This window comes from Solea solea, chromosome 13 (genome assembly GCF_958295425.1).
Source record: "Solea solea chromosome 13, fSolSol10.1, whole genome shotgun sequence".
In the NCBI taxonomy this organism is placed as follows: domain Eukaryota; kingdom Metazoa; phylum Chordata; class Actinopteri; order Pleuronectiformes; family Soleidae; genus Solea; species Solea solea.
This window is the reverse complement of record NC_081146.1, coordinates 23,237,238-23,260,230: the sequence shown is the minus strand read 5'-3', so window position 1 is coordinate 23,260,230 and position 22,993 is coordinate 23,237,238. Positions and strand designations below refer to the sequence as shown.

Below are 22,993 nucleotides of genomic sequence, written 5' to 3'. Positions count from 1 at the left end.
TTCTCTGTGTAAGAGACATGAAAGATGAAGGTGAGAATTCTTATTTCACCACTGGTATAGCTGCTCCCGAAACACGCCGAGAAATAACACTGCAGAGTCATGAATTTTGAGGGGCAAAACGCAAAGCCAAAACAAACACACTCACACATTTCAGCCATGCCGGCAGGAAAACAGACCTTAAAAACACGCTTGTGACATTATGTATGCATCAAATTATTCATGGGTTCAGGAGCAGAAGAGTTCTCTTTGGAAGTAGAACCAGAGGGCTGCTTTCAGACGGAATGTTTAAGCTTCTTTTTTGCCAACATGTGGCTCGTTACTCGCTGTGTCTAGTGCTGCGCTCAAGTGGAACTCGTGAATTCATCATTACGGAGGGGGAAGTTGTGCAGTCGGAACTTTTTCACAAACCATTAAGTTTCAGGTAGTGTATGTACGCTTGTACGGTTGCTTTACGGAACTTGCACGACCATGTGCACATGTGTGCACACATCAGCCAGAATGGACGAGCAAGCCACGATTAGCTCCCTAATGCGCCTGATACAGTCTTCTGTCTCGCCATATGATGTCCAAGTGTCAGAATAACAGGTGGTGAAAATGACAAGGGATTGTTCAAATATGCTCGTCTCCTAAATGCTTTAGTGGGGACCAAAGCAGGTGAATGTTCATCAGTGTTTGTACAGAATATTTAAACGACATGCTTCACTATCAAATCACTCAAATGCAGGACACAACACAAGACGGTTCAGGCAACAACTAAGACTAAAAGGAAGAGTCGAAAAAGACAAAAACTGTAGTCATACACGAGGAAATCTGCTGGAATCCTGATTGAGAAGACGATCTGACAGTGAGTTCAGTTAACAAGAAACAGGTGCGCGTAATGTGGGCGTGTCTATTCATCGCTGGTGGGCGGGATGAAGAACCAGACGTGAAATGACAGCAAGAGGGTGGTGAGTGTTTCAAAATAAAACAGGATATGATTATTGTGAAGGAAGACAAAACATGACCTGAGAGAGATGTGACAGGGAGGAATTAGTACAGGAGCAGGTGGAGTTATACTATATATAGCAAACTCTATATAGCTCTGGTGTGTCATCGAGCCATATTGCACAAAAGCTGCTTTTTCTCAACAGCCCACATTCATGTTGCTGGAGACGTGCAGATAACAACAATAATAATAATAATAATAATAATAATGATAATAATAATAAGAATCCCAAAGCTGTCAGTCCGGAGGGGATTTGTAATGTTTTTATTTTTTATTTTAGTGAGTGCTGGCATGTTTCCAGTACAGTACATTACTATCACAGCTTGGAGGGAGAGATGGGCAGATGTGCACGGGTCAGACAAATCTCTGGATTGAACAGCTGGATATGGGCTCCGAGGCCCCGACCCTGGAGTAGTTGATGTAAGGAAAACGACCCCTCCCCCTCTGTCTGTGACACACACACACACACACACTGCCTATCTTCCTACCCGCTGAAAGAAACAACCTTGAATTCTTGCTTTGAAAACATTAAAGGGAATAGTTCATGTTTTTTGAAGTGTGAGTGTATGAGGTACTGATACATAGTTACATAGCACTAACAGTCCCAGTAGGCAGGGACAGGCAGGCAGATGCTCACTGAAAACATGGCTGCAAGCGGGGGACACAGGGAAAAGCAGATTTAACCCACCTCATAAAATCTACTCCAGCTTAAGTCTACACTATCTAAAGAGTACATTTGTAAAAAAGAGTTTGTAAACACTGTAAACTCTGCTCACTGTACTGCACCTGACTCCAAAGAGAACATTTGTATGGACATTTTTTTTTTGTTAAACATTTATTTGATCAAAACAGTGGCCAGCTGCCTATTCACAAATGCTGCAGGTCCAAAAACACAAACAAAAACAAATCAGCACTTCCGTAGTCGAACACGTTAGTGTTCTTGCTCCTGCTTGTGTTTGGGATTTGAGTGTGTTTTTCGGTTTTTGCAGCGTGTTTCCATTGATGCATTTGTTTTGTTTCTTTCTGCAGATCATTTTTCTTTTGCGGCGTGTGATTCTCACGTTGTATTTGTTTTCATTTGTGTCTTTGAATCTGAATTGTGAACATGCAGCTCGTTTCTCTACATGTTTTGATTCGTTGCGGTGCGTTTGCCCCTGTCGTGGCATGTGTATGGTAACTTCCTGTCAGAAAAAGGCTTGTCACAACTGAACAAGGACTTGGACCCAACTGCAAGTAAAAAAATATACCATCTTTTATTTTGAAAGTACAACAAAAAAATAAATTTTTTTGAGGGAAAAACTATTAGCAAAAACAAGGGCTTGGCAAAGCGATCCAAGTTCTTTTGCAGTTCTCAAGGACGCGAGCAGCGAGTACGGTTCTCATACCCGGAAGTGTTATGTTTCCACCTGTTCCCCATTACAGTGTGTAACCTCAGACTGGCTGGAAAAACACAAGGGGAGGGGGCAAGTTACCTGAAACGAGAAGAGAGTGAAATTTCAAATTAAAACAGGAAACCACAAGACAACATTGACACAAGACAACAACTCAACACAACCAGCTTTCTTGGTCATGACAATGCTGCCTGGTTGCAAAGAGAAAAATTGTACAATATTGTACACTTGAGCTTGTATAGATTTGATTAAATTGGAAATTTTTAAAATGGCTAAGACAAATAATTTACATTATGCTATTATAAAAATATTTATCACCTAGCCGAGCTAAACTTGTTGCTGGAAAACTTTTTTTTTTACTCTTTTGAAATTTATGTGAAAACCATGAAACTCTTTTCATTTTAAAGTCATCTTGCAAATATGCATTTCCTATTTTGGATGTTGTTTGGACGCATAATTGCAAATTCGAATAAAAACGTCTCCCAGTCGCTCGACTGCCAAGTCTCTGATTCACTGTGGGGGTTTTAATCATTTCACATTTAATTCAGTATTTTTTCGCTTACAAATACAAACCGCGGGAGAGGAATGAACACATTATGTAAATCCAATCAAACAAACACACACACATATTCTGGTTTCCATGACTTCAGAGGACATTACCTTGACTTACATTAATTTCCTGGAGACTTATTCTAACCTTAACCCTAACTACTACTGGCCTAACTGTCTTCACACTCAAATTTAGTCATTTGCATTATGGGGACTTGCATTTTGTCCCCATAATGTGACTGTGTAAAAAGATTTAGGTCCCCACAACAGGAGTAATACCTACAACACACACACACACACACACACACAAAGGTTTGTGCAGGTTGTCTTCTGAGGACACTGCAGGCATTTGGACATTAATGTCTTTATATCTTAGCCCTCAACTTAACCACTTCATCAGAAATGAGGTTCTGCCTCATTAGGACCAGGTTTCTTTTTGTCTCCATGAGGACTACTGCTCCTGACAAGGTCAGTGTTTATGACATTTAGACCTAAAGAGGTAACAAACACACACAGTCTGGTTTCCATCACTTCAGAGGACACTGCATTGACTTACATTCATTTCCTGGAAACTTATTCACCTTAACCATCACTACTACTGACCTAACCTAACCATACAAATGTCTTAAACCTCAAAATGTTATATGGGGACTTAATTTTTGTCCTCATAATGTGACTGTGTCCTCACTACATGCGTAATACCTGGAACACACACACACACACACACACACGGATCTATTTTTGTTACAACTACTCGTTACAAGTGGATTTAAAGTATCGTACGTGGATACAGTGAGTCCTGATCCTCCTGAGTGGAGGGGGAGGTCGCAGCATCAGCAGCAGCATCATCAGCAGCAGCAGCATCATCACCACCATCATCATCATCATCGCCGCGGTCAGAGCGCAGCAGCGTCTCCGCGCTCAACAACCAGAAGAGCGACACAGACGCAAAAACCTGTCGACCTCAATTAACGTGGCATCGCAATTATCCTGGAACTCCCGTGGGTTTTCAGCGGCAGGAAAACAATTAAAAAAAAAAAGGAGTTCATGAAGAAAAGGAGGGCGAAGTAACTCCGCTGTGGCAGATGTTGGAAAACTCTGGTTGAGAGGAAGAGGAGAAGAAGGAAGAGGAGGCAAACTGTCCTGAACACAGACGCACACGTTCTTTCTGTCGATGCGGGATCTTTATCGCGATGTTTCCTCCGCTGCGAGCTTCAGCAGGTGAGTTCACTTCATAACATCTACTTTTTCAGCATTTCACTTGTATGTGGTGATGTTCTTGTTCCATAACTGCTCCACTCACATGTATTTATAGCATGAGCTGAGTTTAGATGCAGGTCCCACCACACACACCCCTATAGAATCTATACCCTTCCTATAGGTGGTCATAATGTGTCATTGTACTGAGAAACACATCAGCGTTGACTTTATGTTAAATGTAACGTTTTAAATCCACCGCTTTTGACAACTTTTTCCTTTATTCTTTTGTATATTTATATACATATAATTATATGAGACACACATGATTATTGCGTCATATGATGAGGATTCTTGGAGGTGGATTAATTCTCTCCATAATCACATTAATGGATGAAAATGTGAAAAAAAAATGGAACAAAGACAATTTTAAGTTATCTTTTAACCGTTGTTTTGATGGCATGTAGATGCTGGCATCTGTTTTCTCAAATGCTCATGAAATACTGATAGAAAACAACAGTAACTTGCATTATTGTATCTGGTGCAACGGTGCATGTACATGCTGTACTATTCAGCCGAGTTTATTGGTTTGTGAAATGTGTTCCTCGGCTTGTTGTTGTTGTTGTTGTGTGTGGGGTTACAGTGTGTCCTTGTGAACAGTAATCCTCGGGATAGTTTGTTCCATAAACCTAAAAAAAAAAAAGGGCCAGAGCAGACTGTGTTTTAACAGCGTTTGAGCAGGATTACCGACAAACTGCAGTAAACTGCAGCTTCATTTTCCCCCCGGGATAGTGTGAGGCTGTGTGTGTGTGTGTGAGAGAGAGAGATAACTTTGTATTTGCTACAATTTATGACCTTTTCTGGACCAGAACCTTGTCCTAATGAGACAGAATTTAAATTCTGAGAAAAAGGTGAGGTTTATGGCTAAGATTTGAGTTCGGCTGTAAGATGCCTCCTCACATTAAACCTTATTATCGTTCCACCTGCACTCTCATAGAAAAAGTCGAGGTCAGCGTTTGGACGAAGGGACTCGAGCTCACGCTCACACCAGCAGCAAAACCTCTGTGTCCGGCCTCTCGTGTCATAACGAGGACACGCATCACGTCGGTTGCGATGTGGCTGTAGAGGAGTAGATCACCATCAGGGGAGAACCAACGATTTGACGCTTGGGACTCTGCCAAATGGGCAATTTAATCAGAGGGCATTTTATGCACAGGAAGTATGTCAGTCTCCTTGTTAGGGAATGATTTATCTGGACTGTTAAATCGAGCAGCCGCTCCAGTCCCCAATTGATTTCGTCCTCGAGCCGTAAGACAGATCTTTAACTTCTTAGCTCGACGACGCAAACAGTCAGACTTGTAAGTGTATTTTGAGCCGCGTGGACACAGCACTTGAGACTTTTCTGATGTTTTCTAATGACACTGATCAGCAGTGTCCTGTCAGTTGCTGGTATGATACATGAACAGCAACGTTTTTCCTTTGCTCTTGAATTTCAACCAGCGTTTAAATTAGCATAAAGAAAACTCAAGGAAGCTTTTAAGTTAAGGCTGGAGGAGCTACGGATAACGCAATTTAATTTGTGATGTCATTTCCAAGTGAATCATGAGCTCAATAATCAATGTTTAGCAGGCGGAAGACATCATTACAACATTACAGAATTGCAGCTTAAGACACCAATATGACCTCGCTGGATAGACTTTGTGTTCGATGATTGTCGATCGTGTTTAAATGTTGACTCAGTTCTGTGTCTTTTATTTGGATCATGGCCATTTATGTTTATGCTTTAGTTATTATTAAGAAAGGGGCAGGGGGTAGAGGACTTTGAGATGCGATGACGAGCTTTCGAACTATGACAGAAAACTATAAACCTCTCAGGGTACAGCCCGCTGGAAATTATTACTAAAAAGAAGAAGAAAAAAGTGGCAGCGGTGTGTAGTTTTGTAGATAAATGTTAAGTGCTTTGCCACCAGTAAACATGCAAACCTCTTACATGTGGTCCATAATGAAAACACAAGTCCTCCCTAGAGGTAGTGTTGGATTTGTCCATTCTGGGCTCCTGTAGAAACACTACAACTATGACAATCCCCTGCTCCCCTTGTAATGTAAATTTAAAGGGGATGAAAACACAACCTTAAAACATGATTATAATATTATAATCCATGTTTATAAATCCCCACACATCCTGCATGATCACCTGGAAAATCCTGTTTTATTAAAGTAAACATTAAGTGCAATGCACCTGGAGTTTTGGAGTTCTAGCCCTGCAGCGTTTAATCAAACATGTTGGAAAACCTGAATCTATTGTGAACTCACTGCACACACGAGCACCATTCAGGTCTCATTACATTAACCTTTTGTATGTCGCTCTTTGTGGAAAACCCGATGTTTGCTGCCACTGGAGGAAAAGGAGTCAGAGAATGAAGAGCTGAATATGCCACTGGCCCCCGAGCTTTGTGTCGTTTGGCCGTGAAAATTCTTTACACTGATGGTGTCTCTCTTGTGTGGCACGTTTCTTTCACGTGTCGTATCTGTGCCTTCATCAAAGATGTGTCTCTCTCTTGTGTGGCACGTTTCCAGTCTGATTATTTTCTTCTGTGTTCTTTGATTGTCTGACACGTTTTTTTTTTTACTGCCTTTGGAATGACTGGAAATTGAGTTAAATCACTTTCTTGCCGCTGCTTTTTGCTCAGAAAACTCCAGCGTGATATTAGGTTGTGATAACAATCCCTGCTCGTTTCTTCATACTTCCTGCCTCCTTGTGAAGGCGCTGCTCAAATGAATGAGGGAAAAAATGGGAGGGAGTTACCTGACTGAAGAAGGAGAGAGAGTTTACAGCGGGATAATGGCGGAGAAATCTACGTTAAGAGATGCTCCATTCACGTTCAATACCAAGACTTTAAGCACTTTGTTCTCTATTGTTGTGAATGAACAGAGAAATCCTTAATCCTGGTTTTGTTTTCCTCAGTGAGACAGATATCGTGATGTATTGCGATATGATTGTGTTACAATACATTGTCTACCACAGAATCATTGTATCATGATATTATTGGTATCGCATGGTATGATGAGGTACCCTGTGATTCCCACTTCTTGTCTCATCTGTGATCGATGTACAGTTTAATGACATCGTAGAGGCTTTTGTGGTCCCTGGGAAGAAGAATAGCTGCTGTAGTGCAATACCTTATATAAACTAAACCAAACTGTCGGTATCCATGCCCCACCATTTAGGAACTACTGCTTCAAATATCATTAAACCTGCAACACTTTGCTTAAAAAACTGTGTTAATCCGCTCTATATTCGGACAGCTGGCGATGATGTAGACCAGTGGTGTCAAACTCATTTTTAGTTCAGGGGCCAAATAGGCACAAAACAGGTGTCTAGACTGTGACATGGGCCTCTCTGTTTCAGAGGCAAGTACTCAACAAAAACATGCTCCTCTCTGCTAGTGAATAAGTCTACAGTGAGTAAGTTTGCTGCTCTGAATTAGTCCAGTCGATGTTTGACATATGACCTGTTCCAGGTTAACAAGGCTCCCGTCACCTCGACTTAAACACATCGCCCCTGATGTACAATGACAGATCCTCAGCTTGACTTCAGCGTGCTGAGACGACCTAATTTGTCACATCACACAGGCGCAGAGCTGAGAGGCTAATTCCCATCCCTCATTTATTCAGGCTATTATTAATATTGCAGACCGAGCACTTTGCGTGACAATCGCACAGAGTCGCGTCTCTCTCCTCGTCTGAATTAGGAATTAAAGCAGAGTACTTTACCCCGGCATGCAGTCTGGAACAAGACTGAGAGGAGTGGATCACTGTGACCCACTTCCATCACATATTACATGGTTGTAAATACTCTCAACCTTAATTCATCTCCCTCTCTCTCCCTCTCTGTATTCGTCATACACTCTGCAGGTGTCATTAAAAACAAAAGAAAAGAGGAAAACCCTGACGCACTGCACAGGAAACTGTTAAATGTTGTTTGTGTAGCTCTGTGTTTTGCAGTTCGCCCACTGTCGTCTTGTTGGTGTTTTATTTGAAACCAGGAAAAAACATTTCTTCTGAGGCACTTCAAAACACGGCAGACAAACGTGTACTTCCGTGTCCAAAGCAAAATCCTTCCCAGCCGAGCCGATTGATGGCATGCCAAGGACAACACTTTTATACAACAATATAACACAAGAACCTGGAAGAACTGATTCAGTTTCACTATATACACTAAGGCCATCAGCTAAAACACCTCAGGAAAGGATCTTTATCATGGTACAGGTGATAATATGTTGAAATAAATCTTCTTTGCTTTGTTGGTCTGATCTGCCAGGGTATGAACCAACCCGTGTCCATCCTGCTGTGAGGCAACGAGGCGACCCGTAGCATCGCCATGTGGCCCTGGATTCAACAAAATAAGTTCCCTAAAACCGTTATGTGCCATTAGGCATCTGTGACAGCAACAGCTGTTAATACGCTCTGAAAATCCAGGGCAGACCAGACATTGATGATGAATGGCACCAGCCTTCGAGTTGATAGAGACAAAGCCCATCATTTGGATGAGAGGGTGGAGCTGGGGAAGAAGTGATGGGTGGATCTTACCTCAAGTGTTTATATACTCACATTGGACCACACAGGTTTGAATTAAGGCTGTTCTGTATAGTCTTTTGTCTTAGTTTAACTAGTATAAAGCAGATGGTTTTCTTTATTTTGTCCATTTAACAAAGTTGAGCTCCCGTCTTGAACTTGCTTACTAGTCCTTTCACTGACAAAAAACCCCCAAAGGCAGAGAGACAAGAGCAGGAGATGTTGGTTCTTCAGCCGTGCAGCCAACAGCTGTTCTGCCAGCAATCCTTTTAATATTTGCTGCTTGCATGCTGGAGGTCTCAGGGGCCATCGCTCTGCAGCAGGTGCCAGGAAAATAAAAGAAACACAATGAAATGCACCGGTTCCACCACAACCACAACACACACTCAAACACATGGTCCACAACGAGAACACACACGGTGCACAGACGCGAGCTCGCGCTCCGTGATCCCCGCGCTGTTGTTCTGTTCCAGCTGCTTTAATTGGGGGAGTTGATCCGGGCTTTTCTCTTTCTCACTGTGAAGAGCTAAAAATAGCCGTCAGACGAGTGTCAGAAAACCCAGCAGGGCTCCGGCTGTGGCGGGCTCTGTCTCAGGCTGCCTCACATGGGGACTCATGCTCGGGGGCATCCAAAATCAAACGGGGGTCCCTTAACCCGAGGACGGATTGTCATCCCATCTGCCACACCACTTCAGGAGGTGGTCGGGGACACATAGGATGGGACACTAGTCTGCTGCCATAAGGCTTGGCTGAAGAAGAGGGGGAGGTGACGTAAAGGGGATGACCATGATTGGATGGTAATTGGATTATTTGGACAAATGATTCTAATGATTCAGTTACACTGAAAACAACTGAGTCACTCGTGTGTGTGTGTGTAAAACAAAGTCACCGCAGTTTCATGAAGCCGTGCAGTGAAGATTCCACCCACGTTGAGTTGGTACTTTTTTTGTAGTGTAGATGCAACCTAAACCGTGCCATGCAGTGCCGAGGCAAGCCTGGACCATAGTGGAAAAGGGCCACTGGACTTCTGCACCTCCTCTAGAGTTTCCAGCTTTGGGAAAAATCTGGCCAGTGGTGTTAGACTTTGACAAAGTAGAGAGTAGTTCAGACAGACAGAGTGGTTGTTCTACTGAGTCCAACTTGGAACTGGACTCAGACTCATTATTGATGTCCTGTACTCAGTAAATGTAGACGAAATGAAACGACTCTTTGGTGACTTGGACCGGATCCACATGGAAACAGAACAATCTTTTAATTTTTATTAAGTTTTACACGGCATTATTTCAAGGGACGTCTTTATATATGAACCCCCCCCATACAACTCCAATAAGCTGTAGTACATATGCCAGGCCTGTATGTGGTGCTGTAACACTGCAACAGAAATACATCAAAAACACAGAAGAAGGTGTGGTGCATGTGGATAAAACTTGACAGTTCATCATTTAACCAAAACACGTTAATGCAAGGTGGGCATTTTCCGATTTTTCCCAAAAGTAGCAATTTAAGGCTCCCAGAATGTTGGTTCCATGTGGACAGAAAGTTAATATGTGTCTCTTGACTACAACACGGCATGAATTGCTGCTCGTTTTTCTTTTTTTTTGTGAATCAGAACCTGAGCAGAAATGCCCACTCAGCAGTTTGAGAACGAGAAAAGGAAATGTTTAATCTGGACTTTTGTGGAGCATCGTAAGCAGCAAACAAACATCACACATGTCGGTAATAACACTTCAGTGATCGTCCTTCACAGCACAGCACTTCACTGATGTGATGCCCGGTGAAATCCGTTCTCTGATTGTTTTTTAATTTCACTCCCTTCAATGAGCGCGATCATCGGGGGAAACATAAAGAAGAAAAAAAAATCTGCAGCTGTGAGGGTTGTAATTTTAAGCACGGGAAGGGAAACGTTCACAGATTAACGGGAGGCGATAAAAGCCCGAGCTGAGAGTTTTGATGAGTTTTGCGTGATGACAGAATCGAGGGAGCAAAGTGAGCAAAGTTGAATTATTTCAGTTAATTAAGCGACAGTGGGACTTTGTCCAAAAGTCTGTTGCTTCTCTGCCAGAGAATTGTCTGAGGAGAGGTAACGTCCAATTGCCTTTGATATTGTTTGCATTTTGGCTCAGCTTTAGCAGAGTGAATGGTTTTTGACTTATGAAAAAGAGTTTGTTATTTTTTGCAGGGACTTAAAGGAGAGTCGGAAACTGATTCAGTAACACAGATTCAAGGAACTTCCCTCAGCCTCCAAAAAACATCATTATTCAGCTCAAGTCAGGAGAGAAGATCAGTGGCCTTCATGGAAATGGGTCGATTTCATAAAACATTACTGGAAACAAACAAAAGTAAAATTTTAAAGCAGAGGTGAGACAAGAGTTTAATACAGCACTACATCGTTATCCAATAACCAAAATATGCTATAATTTTAATAAATATGGTGCTCTAAGCTGATTTCTTGCCAGTCTGACTCAGCAGCATTCCTATAGACCTTGCAATTTTAACTTTTAGGGGCATTTTCTTCAATTATAAATCATGATGTGTCTTTATGTTTGTGTTGTGATATCTTGATTATCACATAATGACATGTATTGGGGACATGGGTTGCATATCATATTGTGACTGATTCTGAAATGACACCCCCATTGTAATTGTAAAGACTGGTACTCGACAAAAGCAGGACTCAAAATAGCTCAGATTTAAAAATAAAAAACAAAATCACTTTGCTTGTCTCAAAAGGCACGTTCAGTACAAACAAATCCAAAAAGGGCAAGTCAAAGGCAGAAGTCAGTAACCAGGAAAACAGATCATGATGAATCGCTAGAAAGCTGGAACGTTTGACGCGGAGGTACAAAAACAAACGGGAACACAGCTTAAATACACATGAGGTGGGGGGAGACAACGAGACACAGGTGAATCTAATGAGGGCGGGGCAGACAATCAAGACTGGAGGGAAAACACACAGGGGCAGGAAGTGAAGTGATCTGAAAAGAGAGCAGAGGTAAGTTTCACAATAAAACAGGAAACAAGAAACATGACAGAAAGAAACCAAAAACGTATCACCCCTGGTATAAGCAACACAACAAATGTACCATTGACCTGAATAATAAAATGATCAAAATGTAATTACTACACTGAAAATAAAAAAGTAGTTCCCAAACTGAAGTTATCAAGTTATGAAGGCAAATTGCTTGCTTTAGTTTAAATGAACTTGTTACTGTACTGTTTCAAGTCATTTTCTTCTTCAGTGTTCTAACCATAGACACGACAGTATGATATGAGGATAATAATAATGTTCTAATGTCAAAATTGAGTAATAATCACTTTAAACTAATTCCACTCCTGTGAAAGTTGAATAAACCAGTTAATAAACGGAGATTCCTCCTCATTTGAAGTTTAGAATACTTTTAGTTTTCTGTGTTTACATGTTGGACCAGAGCAGAAACAGCTGAGTCATTGTCCTGCATTCACTCATTTGAAGTTTAGAATACTTTTAGTTTTCTGTGTTTACATGTTGGACAAGAGCAGAAACAGCTGAGTCATTGTCCTGCATTCACTCATTTGAAGTTTAGAATACTTTTAGTTTTCTGTGTTTACATGTTGGACCAGAGCAGAAACAGCTGAGTCATTGTCCTGCATTCACTTTAACTTTGAACATTCATTAATAGAAACAACGAGCAGCGCGTGTAATAGAAAATAGTTAGTGTAATTAACACCGTAACGTGACACCCATGTGACCACGGTCTCGCTCTGGGTGTGAAATCCATGTCAAAATTACAAATGCACTTTACTCCTCACTTTCTAAATTGACGGACGGGGGTCACCCCGGGGTCGCGAACCTTGGATGGACCCCTCGCTTTATGATGTGTGCAGAGTCACAGAGGAATGAGCGACTCTGATCCCTGATTGGCTGGAGGAGCTCAGCAACTGACGGCTCACACGCCCCCAGAGATATCACACACCTGCCAGGCTCCGTCTCTCACGAGGAGGTCCGAGCCCTTTTAAATTGTGAATCCCTCCCATGGGGACGGAGGGGGTAAACTGAGGAGACAAATATTGTTTATTTTTTGAACAGGTAAAAAGCCGACCTTTCTGACGTGGTCAGTTGGTGTTGATGATTATTAGTGCTGAACAGCTAATTGTTCTCAAATAGAAATTGCAATCCAAGAATCTCAAAGGCTGCAGTTTATTCATTCTGTATCTCTATCATTGTGTTTTATTGTACAGTAAATAAATGCAAAATATGTTAATAAGTACTCATGTCTTCATAAAATGTTCTCGTATCTCTTGTGGTAGCGCTTCATCTTGTTTTAAATCTATCAGCAAATATTGAACTGAAGTCAAAATAATGCTAATTAGACATTTTACCCAAATTGTTGAGCCTTAATAATAATCATAATAACAGTCAGATGATTAAGGATCGTTTTTTGTCACTCATCGATAGTGTCTCAGCACTATCAAAAAGAGGCAGTCCTCTGTGCTCATGAGGTTTGAATGCCCCGCCCACTCGTCAAATGCGTTCATGGGGATGAGGGTGTTGCTCTCGTGGTTTCAAACATGTTTTTTAACGGGAAACACAATTCACAAAATTTAGGTAAAACAATTTAAACATAAGAAATTAAAGGTTTTATATCACAGTGTTTTTGTGCGATACCATACAATACCTTTATGCTGAACTTTTATTATATTACTATTGAATAACATCACATTGGTTATATATGTATATACATATATGCCACATTATCTTATTGTGTTAGAAGCACAAATACAGTGATGAAGTCGTTTCAGTTGAGATCAAATAAACTGAGCTGTTATTTGTTATTTGCCCTCACTGATGCTGTGTGTTTCGCTCTCACGCGAGTTCTGGCGAATCTTGAGAGCAAAAAGTGTGGTCTGGTGTCTGTGAGTCAGCGCCTCTTGGCTGGCCACTATAAGAGCTGTGTGCATGAGGAGCAGAGCTTTGACACAAACACTGAGCAGCTCTGGGACTGTTGACAGCTGAGGCTGCAGCGAGTCCGGTCAGTCCACTCTGGGAAACCGTCTGAAGGTGGACTTGTTTTTTTGTTTTTTTTTGTTGGGATTGTATTCGGAGCACATGTTCATGTAAAGTATCTGCCCGGTGGGGTTTTTCAGTTTGGCGTGTTTAGCTGCTTTGGGACACAGTTGGTAAAGAATTAAAGGTCGTCATTTGTGTTTCTGTCGCAGTGGTGGTTTATATAAATGGGAAAAATAAGGTAATTATGTAATATTTCACTGAGCTTTGTTTCTCCTTGGACTTCTCCGAGTTTGTTTTGTTCCCTCTCTTGATTTGGTACTTTTTTTTTCCACTAAGTACCAACTCATTTTTTAAAAACCTTGTGTTTGTGTTATTCAAATGTGTGTTATTACTTGTGTGTAATGATCTGAAACGTTGTGCATTTGGATAATTGCCTGTGTAGATGAAATTCAGCCAGGATTTTTGACAGCTGGCCAGTGCTGCCTTCAGTGGAGTCATTTTCTAACTCGAACACTATAGTTCGGAATTATGCTCTTTACTCGTGCCCAGTAATTAAAACAGAGGGGCCACCATTTTGCAAAATACTGGATTCAGTTAGAAACACAAAGTTCTTCTCCTAAAAGATTAGATCCATCTCAGTACTTCTTTTTGTGAATGTAGATACATTTAAATGATAGGGTAATACAGTTTGTTTGTCTTAGAGCACACAATATTTGTTTGTCATTTCTTTATGAACTGATTGCTCTGTGTAATGGTACTGGGGAAAATTGACAAATCAATTCACAGCACAAAGGAACAACACTATTACATATGAGTAATAATTAAGACAATAGTGTTCATCTGGTATCCATTATGTTTTTCATGTGGGAGGAAAGTTCCCTGCGTCCTTACTGCCTGATAATGACCAAAAACTTACAGAAGTTGTAATTTTATTAATGGAATCTATAACTCTCTGGTAGCTTAATGGTTCTCAAACTATGAGCTTCCTCTGCTGGTACTTGGAGGATTATGCTAAGTACTGTTCTACTGTTTATACCAGGGTATGTGATCGGAGGGGAGGAATTATGACCGAGTGCGTAGAAAAGGAAACAAATAACAAATCTAATGTCACTCTACCAGTGTCTGAAGTATATGTGAGGAAGAGGAGGATGAGGAGAGAGCAAATTACATTACCTTTTTGGGAATAAATCTGCCTCATGGGAAAAGTCTGTAGCTGACTTTGCTCGGCCTATTTACACCACTGTTACTTTGAGAACTCCATATTTTCTTCAGTGGTGCTTGGTATAAAAAGTTTGACAAACACTGCTCTAACTCTTCGGCTACACTCGCCAGATTCTTCTTGGCCCAGGGGAAGCACAGCCTTCATCCCACCGAGGCCTCATCTGCACTGTCATAGCACTGCAGTGTGGCATATGTGGACACTTCCTGGGGTATTAAGAGCTGTTAACTGTGCTTTTTCAGCCTTGGAAGAGGATAAAATGTCCAGAGTCAAGAGTGTGACATATTCTTTGATAATCAGTTAAGTAGGGATTTTGCTGTCTGTGGTACAGAGATGTAGGTCGGTCTTATCAACTGCAACATCTGCTTCACATGGGGGAACAGTTAACTACTCAAAATGTGCTCTTTTTGTTGCGTTCTCCCTTAAACAACACTGAAATAAAACAAGCAGGAAACACAGGGACATTGAAGTAAAAATATCGTACTCAAGTGCAGGATTTCTTTGTTGTGGCTTTATGTAAGTGACACATTGGTCACTACTTTAGACCAGCTGCTACTAATGAATAGTTTAGTCACAGGACAGTCATTCGGTCTGTTCAGAAAGATGTTGTTATGTCTAGTTTGTTTTGGTTTTCTAAAGGCTGTAACACCAAACTGACAGGATAAACGACGTTAATAGTTCTCTTACACCTGCCTTCATTTTTTAAAAGAGAAACACAAGAGTGCAATGACAGACCGATGGCTGTGATACAACTGTCTTGCATGTCGTGTTATTTTAAACTTTGTCCTTGAATCCATTGCGTAAAGTCACTGTTGCTGACTTCTTTCTCTTTTCTCCAGGCCACGGTAAAGGGCATGTTATTGACTAAAATTCATCTTTACGAAAGACTTAACTCAAGTCTGATTCCAACTTGACTGCCACTGGTTATGCAAATCTGCACAACAAGACTGAAACGGTAAGTCCTTGCACAAGTTTAAATCAAGTAAAGACATTAAATTGGAATTACGGATTATTCATTATTGTCTGTCTCTCTTTCAGGCAGGGGGTAAGATGTTTGTGGAGTCCGTTGTACGATGGGGGACGTGGAGCATCCTGCTCCAGTTTGGACTGGGTGTTTCTGCAGGAGTCTGTCCTTCACGCTGTGTGTGTCGACCAGAGGCTAAAGAAGTGAGCTGCTCTGGCAAACATTTCCTCTCAGTGCCAGAGGGCTTTTCCAGCGATGCCAGACGGTTGGATTTTTCCCACAATAAGATTAAGACTGTTAGCCGCCGCCAGTTCTCTGGCCTCACACAGCTTCAAGACTTGGATCTGAGTGATAATATAATCTCCATGATTGAGGTGGAGGCTTTCCAGGGCCTACAGAATCTCAGGACGCTTCGGCTTAAGAATAACCGACTCAAGATCATTCCAGTCGGGGTTTTCTCTGGCCTGTCCAGTCTGCGCTTTCTAGATCTGAGCCAAAATGAGATTCTGGTCTTCCTGGACTATACTTTTAAAGAAATGGTGAACCTGCAAATGCTGGAAGCTGGTGAGAATGACCTGGTGTTCATCTCGCAGCGGGCTTTCTACGGTCTACAGAATTTGCAGGAGCTCAACATAGATCGCAGCAATCTCACTGCTATTCCCACTGAAGCGCTGTCCCAGCTCCAGAGCCTGACGCATCTTCAGATGCTGCGCCTCACTATAACAGCACTTCCCAACAATGCATTTAGACGACTCCATCGTCTGCGCAGCCTCCTGATTGCAAACTGGCCGGCCCTGGACACTATTGCTAGCAACAGCCTGATCGGCCTCAATTTGACCTCACTTGTCATTACCAGCTGCAACCTGAGTGCTGTCCCTTACTCAGCAATCCGTCAACTGGCCTATCTGCGATTTCTGGACCTGTCCTACAACCCCATCACTGTTATCCAAGGCAATCTGCTTGGTGACCTCCTGAGACTCCAGGAGTTACATCTAGTAGGGGGCAGCCTGCTACGAATAGAACCAGGAGCCTTTAGGGGACTGGTCCACTTTCGCATGCTAAATGTGACATCCAATCAGCTATCTTCATTGGAGGAGAGTGTCTTCCACTCTGTGGGTAACCTTCAGGTGTTGCGGTTGGATGGGAATCCCCTAGCATGTGACTGCCGCCTTCTCTGGGTGGTCCGCCGCAGGTTACGCCTGAACTTTGATGGACATCAGCCCACTTGTTTCTCTCCCGATGCTGTGCGTCTGCGAAAATTCAAAGACTTCTCAGAGAAGGAACTGCCAAGGCTGTTTACATGCCGCCCTGCTCGTATCTTGGACCGCAGGCCACAGGAGGCCAGAGTAGAGGAGGGCACAACAGTTCTCTACTCCTGTAAGGCTGATGGAGACCCATTGCCATCCATCACTTGGATCTCATCCAATAAGAAAGTGGTTTCTCCAACAGGAAGAGTCAGGGTTTTGCCGAATGGTACTTTAGAAGTCCGTTTTGCCCAAGTTCAGGACAGTGGCACTTATCAGTGCCTGGCGGGCAATGCGGCTGGAAATGACAGCCTAAATGTTGGTCTCCATGTGAAGGGCCTCCCTCGTAACCGAACCATCCCTTTCTACTCAGACGAGGGCTGGGTAGAGTCTTCAAATACTCAAGCAGCCAACTCCTCGGCTCAAATGGCCAAGCCATACCCATTTGATGCAAAGACCTTGATCATTGCCACCACCATGGGCTTCCTCTCTTTCCTCAGCTCGGTGGCCATCTGTTTTGTCTTCATGTTCTTCTGGAGCCAGAGCAAGGGGCAGATCAAACACACAGCAACGATTGACTTTGTTCCAAGGTCTTCCATGGGTGGAGGGGGAGGAGAGGGTGACGGCGGCAGGTTCACCATGAAACTTATTTAAAAATAGGGCAGTGGTGAAAGTGGTCGTTGCATTGACTCTTTGCAAAGTGGACACGCCATTGAGACGTTCAACTTCTACTCAAAGGCAAATCAGAGTCAGTGTGTTCGGCTTTTGACTGTGTCACCATACAAATGAATATCTCATGATCCTGAACTAGAAAGAGTTAAACAGAAGATGTATGCACATTTGATTTCAACAATTTCTGCTTCAAACAAGCAAACGACATCTTACCTAGCACAGGTCCATTTTTTATGTAGCATGCAATTATGAAATTGTTTTTTAATAAGGATGCGTTGATATGATTGTCAGTACGGTATCAGTCCGACAATGGACACGATCACTGAATTGGATATCAGAAAAAATAAATAATAAGATATGATATGATCTGTAAATCCCAAATAAGGTACAATTTACGTACAAATCACTTAACACAGCAAACATTCAAAGAGAGATGTTCATCAGCACTGTCATGTGACAAGTAGCTGGTTGTACCTCAGTGGTAAATGCATCAGCACAAATGTCTTATGAACAGTTACGTTAAAACACTCCATCTGACTGATATTGGTTGAAATTCAAGGTTGTGATATTGGTATCGTATTGGAAACACACACAAACAAGTGGTATCCAGCCATTTTTAAAGGTCCAGTGTGTAAGATTAGTGGCAGAGGACTCGTTCACTCAATCTTCCCTTTTGCCAAAACGACAGTTGGGTACTATAGTGGCCTTCACATACCAGAAAAGAGGTTGTTCTTCCTCATATGCATCTACGGTTCTTTTTCAAAATGTGAAACACATGCTCATGCTAGTGCACATCATGATGGAAACATGATGGCGGCCTCCCCTAAAGCGAAGCCCTTGCCCAAAGGCTTATTCTAAGGCTACCTAAAACAATACTGCACTATTACGCACTGGACCTTTAGTTTTCACAGGTATTAGGATTGCACATGAAGAGTTTGAGAGTTTAAAGCATTTGTCAGATGTTTCTACATTGTCATAATCATACCAGGTGCTTGTTTTATTCGTACATAGTGTACAAGCCAGACCTACGTCAAGTGAACATTTGCTCTTTTGACCCTCGGGTTTGTTATTTTTGCTCACCAACAGAAGAATGATGTGTCAATTCATCGGTTGTAAAACTTTAACATAATGATAAAGCTTTTTGATACTTCTCGCAATAATTGTCAACTTTATGGTTCCATTTTGGACATTTGGCTTTGCATTATATCTTCAGCTGGTTCTCGCTTGCTTTAAAATGATCATGTAGCAGGAAAAAATAAAAGTGTAGCATCAGGTACATGAGAATGTTCCCATTTCATACTGGTACAAACTGGATCACTGTCTTTGTTTTTCTACGCTATCGAATCGTCACATTTCGAAGGGTCTTTGTTCCATCCAAAGATGTTATTTATTTTTCGTTCTTTTTTTTTATATTCAACAAAACACCGGAAGACATGTGCCTCAGTAACACTCACAGCTGAAAATATATATATGTAGGTCAAGGGCGTTTGTGTGCGTGCTGGGTTTATTCTATCATTTTATCTAGTTCTGGGGATTAGTGTCACTCAGATACTGTACTCCACTTATGTTGATGTGTATGAACTTAACTGTGTAGATGCACTATGCACAAAGCAATGCTTTACGATGCCAGGAACATGTAACAACGATGCACACGTAGACTTTTTGTTGGTTTGACATTTTGTTCATAAACGACAGCTTTTTTTCACTTCAAACGTTATTAAATGCATATATTTAAATCAGCCCTGTGTGTCTCTGCAATGCATTGGATTGTTTAATAACTGTTTTTTAAAATTGTGAAGAGACTGAGTGGAAGAGCCAAATCTAATCATCTGAGAACCAGTCTCTGAGGAACCAGGGTCTTCTAAAATGATGCTATTATCTGGGAAATTGGCAGTGGCATACGTTTATTTTGCATAACCAAATAATTTGATCTCTGTGCTGTTTGTATGAGGGAGTTTGTTTCACTTAAAGCCTAAACGTGTCCTTGTTGCCACGTTGCAAGACGATAAAGCTACAGTTGGCAGTCACCCACAAAAATCTACGTTCTTTCTGTTTTTTACCACAGTGAAGATCTGTTCTCTCTCAGAAGCATGTGTATCCCTGCTGATGCAATTTAATGATGTCACAAAATCCATTCATACATAAAGGTTACCATAAATAAACAAACAACATATAAGGAAAGAGTTGGCTAAGTCAGACATCAAGAGTGCAGGAGCCAAGGGTTAAATCATTTGTCACCTGGTGTTTTATTTTTACATTTTGATCGACTGGATCCAGATCTGTATAGAACTTTAACTGCAATAGCTATTAACCCTTAGAAAACAGAGCATTTTGGCTGCTTTTTTCCATGTTAAAATGTACAGTATATACAGAGGATATAAGTCTGGGCAGCATAGTATGTCTTATATCCTCTTTTTCAGCACAACCTATAGGCAATCTGATTAAAAATGTCTTTCATTTTCACCAACTATATCAACACACCTGAGCAAAAAGTACTCAGTTTTTAAAATTGGATTGAATTTGTGAAATTTGGAAACACGTCACAGTTCACTCGGCTCGTTTTTATGAACAAAACGGTCTAAATTTGTGACTTCTGCACAATTATTGCTACTTTATAGCACTACTAAAAATATGATATAAAATGAATCAGAACTTTGACTCAACAACACGTAAGAAGACGAAAAAAAAAATTTTTTTTTAAAGCCTGAATGTGTATTAACATCTATAAACACACACCCCCAGGATGTCCATATAAGGATTTGGCCATTATGAGAGATAGGGACTTCTTGAAAATGTCAGATTTTTTGTGACATCATCAGTAGATTCTCATCAAATATTTTATGGGAACAATCCGTTAAAAACCGTACGTTGCTAACAGAAGAACATAACTTAGCACATAAACCCATTTTGAAGACTATGATAAAACAAAAATATAAGTAAATAAAATTCCAGGGAGAAATAAAAAGGTGATCATTCCCACATGGTGCTACCTCAGGTTTAACAGTCTGATTGCAGCTCGTATTAAAGGACTTAAGAGAAGGGTTAGTTTTTGTGGCTGGAGCCATGAGACGCTGACCCGAGGGCATTATTTTGAATTTAATAGTCAGGACACGGTCTTGTTGGTCAATAATACTCACTCCTGTTTCCCCTGCTGCACATCCTTCACTGCTGACTCTTCGTTTTAAACAAATTACAACACTTGAGTGTAATAAACCAAATGTTAACCGACGTGTTATCGTCATTTTAGCTGTGCAGACTAATCTGGACAGCAAATCACTCCGTCCATCTCAGACAGACTTAAATAACCAAGATAAAAATAAAACAACAACTAATAATCACTTGTATGAGAGAGAGGAGAGATTTAAAACCTTTAGGATTACTTCTGCATGTCTTAATCTGTTATATAGGTCTGTCTGCCTACCCAGCCTGGCCTGTTATATGATCTATTTTAATACAACTTTTTTGCTCCCATTGGACAGAAAGCCAAAATGGCAGATTAGAGAGGTATTTAAATGCCACTACCCCCCCCCCCCCCCCCCCCCCCCCCCAAATGATGACTGACACAAGCACATCACAAGAACATAATGGTCTATTCGCAAGTGCCATCCGCTCAGTTTAATTTTTACAGCAAAGATCGAAGCATTTACTTTATTTGGCAGATATGCTGAGTCAGGCAGGAATAAGATTAAATGATCAGATCAAATAAATTGCAGGCAGAATCTACGGCAAAGCCGTATATTCATGTGGCCACAGATTATAGGAGCTAAAGTGCTTCAAATATTACAGACAGGGGTCAAATTCGAATGACATTGTCCTTGTCCTGGTGGGTTTGTCGCTGCCTCGATGTTTCGCAGGCTACGCGTGCAGCCCAGATTTATTGGGTACATGTGGAGAGCGCAAGCTGAATTTCCGCCTTACCAGTAGGTAGCGTGTAAGCCCCACTCGCCAGGAAGAAAAAACATCTCGACAACAGAGAAGAAGTCACCAAGCCCCGACCTGGCGACCCTCGGACCGGCTGACACCACGACTCCCCTTCCAGACTGACCTTTCGTTTGTGAGTCTTTCGTACCAGATGTTGTACCGCCACCCGATGGTGAAGTCAGATGCTACCAGACCCTGACACGCGAGTATACCAGGGTCCGTGATATGCAACACGCAATTGGACGCGAACTTCAGGGCCTTTATGCAACAGATGACAATCCCACCATTATCCCACTGAAACATGATATGGGAATGTTGTGTTAATTTTGCCTCTCTCTTTTGAGACTATTTCATACAAATAACATACGTGTGATAGTTTTATTGTTACATTACATTACATGTCATTTAGCAGACGCTTTTATCCAAAGCGACTTACAATAAGTGCATTTAAACATTTGGGTACAAATAAGAGCTAGAAGTAAGTAAGAGCTTCAAGTAAATCAAACTATGAAGTGCTAGTCATAAGTGCGATATATATATATATATATATATATATTTTTTTTTTTTGTCGTCGTCGTTATCGTCTTAGTCGAGGTAGAGTCGGAAGAAATGTGTTTTTAGTCGGCGGCGGAAGATGTGGAGGCTTTCCGCTGTCCGGATGTCGATGGGGAGCTTGTTCCACCATTTGGGAGCGAGGACAGTGAACAGTCTCGAGTTCTGTAAATGCCTCTGTGATCCTCTCAGTGAGGGGGCAGCGAGCCGGTTTGCCGATGCAGAGCGAAGTGGGCGGGCATACATAAGGCGGGCATACATAAGGTTCTGGTTAATAATCATAATATTAATCACTAGGGATGTATGTTGGCTGTGTCTTTCTCAGTGTAAGTCTGCTGCATGGCTAGTGGGAGCACAAAATGTGAAAATGTCATTTTTAACTTTTAATTCCTGCAAAGTTCATCCGATCACCCTCAAACTCGGTCAGATTGTATTTTTTCTGTTAGCATGGCAAGGCCCTCAAAATGTGCTCAAAATGTTAAGTGAAAGAAAATGAAGTAGTACTGCTTGCATTATGCACACACTCATGACACAATTCGGGGGAGTGCAGCAGTTCTCTGACCTCACTGTGCCCCTCACTTAACAGTCAGCCAATAAAACTTCACTTTTATTCATTTGTTGCCAACTCCATGAATACTGGTTCAACCAATGTGCCACGCCCAAGCGTAAGTGAGGTATCAAACTAAAGGATTACTTATAACAAATATGCGTGCCGTTTTGTGAGAACTTGGCATGAT

The 22,993-nt window shown here is 41.6% G+C and overlaps 1 protein-coding gene across 1 annotated transcript; it reads left to right on the top strand.

Annotated features, from left to right (window-relative positions):
- The first annotated feature begins 3,822 nt into the window (after positions 1 to 3,822).
- Positions 3,823 to 18,592, top strand: lingo4b (leucine rich repeat and Ig domain containing 4b). Its single transcript, XM_058646995.1, has 3 exons — positions 3,823 to 4,146; positions 15,743 to 15,858; positions 15,942 to 18,592. Exon 3 carries the CDS (start codon positions 15,954 to 15,956, stop codon positions 17,763 to 17,765), a length of 1,812 nt encoding a protein of 603 aa, XP_058502978.1. The 5' UTR covers positions 3,823 to 4,146; positions 15,743 to 15,858; positions 15,942 to 15,953; the 3' UTR covers positions 17,766 to 18,592.
- Positions 18,593 to 22,993: the final 4,401 nt, after the last annotated feature.